The sequence below is a fragment of the Belonocnema kinseyi genome, chromosome 4 (assembly GCF_010883055.1).
Source record: "Belonocnema kinseyi isolate 2016_QV_RU_SX_M_011 chromosome 4, B_treatae_v1, whole genome shotgun sequence".
Taxonomy (NCBI): Eukaryota; Metazoa; Arthropoda; class Insecta; order Hymenoptera; family Cynipidae; genus Belonocnema; species Belonocnema kinseyi.
Genome location: NC_046660.1, coordinates 38,277,739 through 38,279,571, shown reverse-complemented (window position 1 = coordinate 38,279,571; position 1,833 = coordinate 38,277,739). Strand labels below are relative to the sequence as shown.

General features: G+C 36.2%; 1 protein-coding gene across 2 annotated transcripts in view; it reads left to right on the top strand.

Moving 5' to 3' along the window:
- Positions 1–1,833, top strand: part of LOC117171261 (synaptic vesicle glycoprotein 2B-like) — a 23,176-nt gene that overhangs the window by 7,986 nt on the left and 13,357 nt on the right. For both annotated transcript variants that reach the window (XM_033358389.1, XM_033358390.1), the window contains 2 exons: positions 1,072–1,233; positions 1,324–1,486. In XM_033358389.1, the coding sequence (XP_033214280.1) occupies positions 1,072–1,233; positions 1,324–1,486 (325 nt within the window). The remainder of the gene's footprint in view (positions 1–1,071; positions 1,234–1,323; positions 1,487–1,833) is intronic.

Here is a 1,833-nt window from a genome sequence, read left to right as displayed (position 1 = left end):
TCAGAAAATATAAATAGCTTCAAGGAGTCATGTGTTGCCCTCATAACACCTGATAAAGAATGCCCACCCATCACTACCGAGGAGGTGAAAAAAGTATTAAGAAGGATGAAGAACTATTCCGCACCGTGTCCAGATTGTATCAAAACCTTCTGGTGAAAGAATTTTTCTTCAACCCATCAGCATTTGGCCCGTATTTTCACCTCATATTTGAAGTCGGAAGAGCCGATTCCAGAGTGGTTGGTGGAAGGGTGCACAATACTCCTGCCGAAAATGGGCAACTTAGCTGACCCGAAGAATTACAGGCCAATAACTTGTCTGAAGACACTTTATAAGATATTCACAGCTATCCTAAATGATAGGATTGTTCAGGCAATTGAACCTGTGTGTGTCTGCAAAGATGCAGCATTCTACCAGCGTGACCTATCGATGTTTGAAAATATTTTTTTTACTGCAAATGTAAACATTAATTTTTTGGTTAAAGATTGATTCCCATTAAGCACAAAATTTGGCGACGTCTTTATGACATCGTTACGACATCTTTACGACAACTTTACGACATCCTATCTCCATGTCGTTAAGGTGTCTTTACGATATCGTAAATAAGTTGTATGATCTGACGATGTCTTTACGAAATCTCAAAGACACCGGAACGACATGGACATAGGATATCGTAAAGTTGTCGTAAATATGTCGTAACGATGTCGTAAAGACGTCGCCAAATTTTGTGCCTACTGGGTTGTCTTTAGTTAAAAATTGAATTATGTGATTAAAAATAATCTACTTTGTAGAAAATTAAATGATTTTGTGAAAATGTTATTCTTTTGGTTGCAAATTTAACTGTTTTGTTAAAAATCCATATAATGAATTTAAGATTTATCTACTTTGCTGGAAAATTCAACTATTTGATCGACAAAGATCTTTTTTGTCAAAAATTTGTCTTTTTTAGTAGAAAATGAATCTTCTTGGTTGAAGATGGATATTTTTAATTTAAGATTTAAGCTCATTTGCATGCAATCCACATTTTTATTAGTTCTTTCGCCCTCGGTTTTTACAAATGAATAACTTTTTTAGGTTTTGGAAAATTCAATTTAAAAATCTCGTCACTTGGTGCTCTGATTTATGCAAATGCAGTGATAAATATACTCAGTATTGGATATGTTTTGCCGGCTGCTATGTGTGATTTTGAAATGACGACGATCGATAAAGGGCGGATAGCTATTGCTCCTGTCTTGGGTATTAAAAAAATATATCATATTTTAGGATCATAGAGAAAATATGTTTATAAAATAATTTATTTCGATTTTATATATTTGAAAATTCTAGGTTCCTGTTTTGGATCGCTTTTTTGGGGATTTTTGGCAGATCTCAAAGGACGGAGAATATCATTAATGTCAGCGTTATTTCTCCAAGGCAAATCTGATATATTAATTTCACTGGTTTCTAGTTACTGGGCACTACTTTCCTTCAAATTTCTAAGTGGCTTTGCGTATGTGTTTAAATAATTTTTAATCAAGATAATTATATTTATACATGAAACTCTCGGTTTCTGTCGCCCCGATCTCGGCCTCCCTAGAACGGCTGGTACACGCAGTTTCACATCTCGCGGGGCAGGAGACAGTTTCTACTCGTGCATGAAAAATACCAGCAGCGTAGCGAAAAAGCGCAGTACGTGGGTGCTCACATTTGAAAATTGCGTAATACGAGAGTAGTTCAATAAGTCCTTAGAATGATCAACAGATGGCGCGCGAATCGCTCCAAATCATCTGTTTTCAGTCAGCACCACTCCCGACTAGATATATGGTGCAATCACAGTCCACATCTTCTGAGTTTACG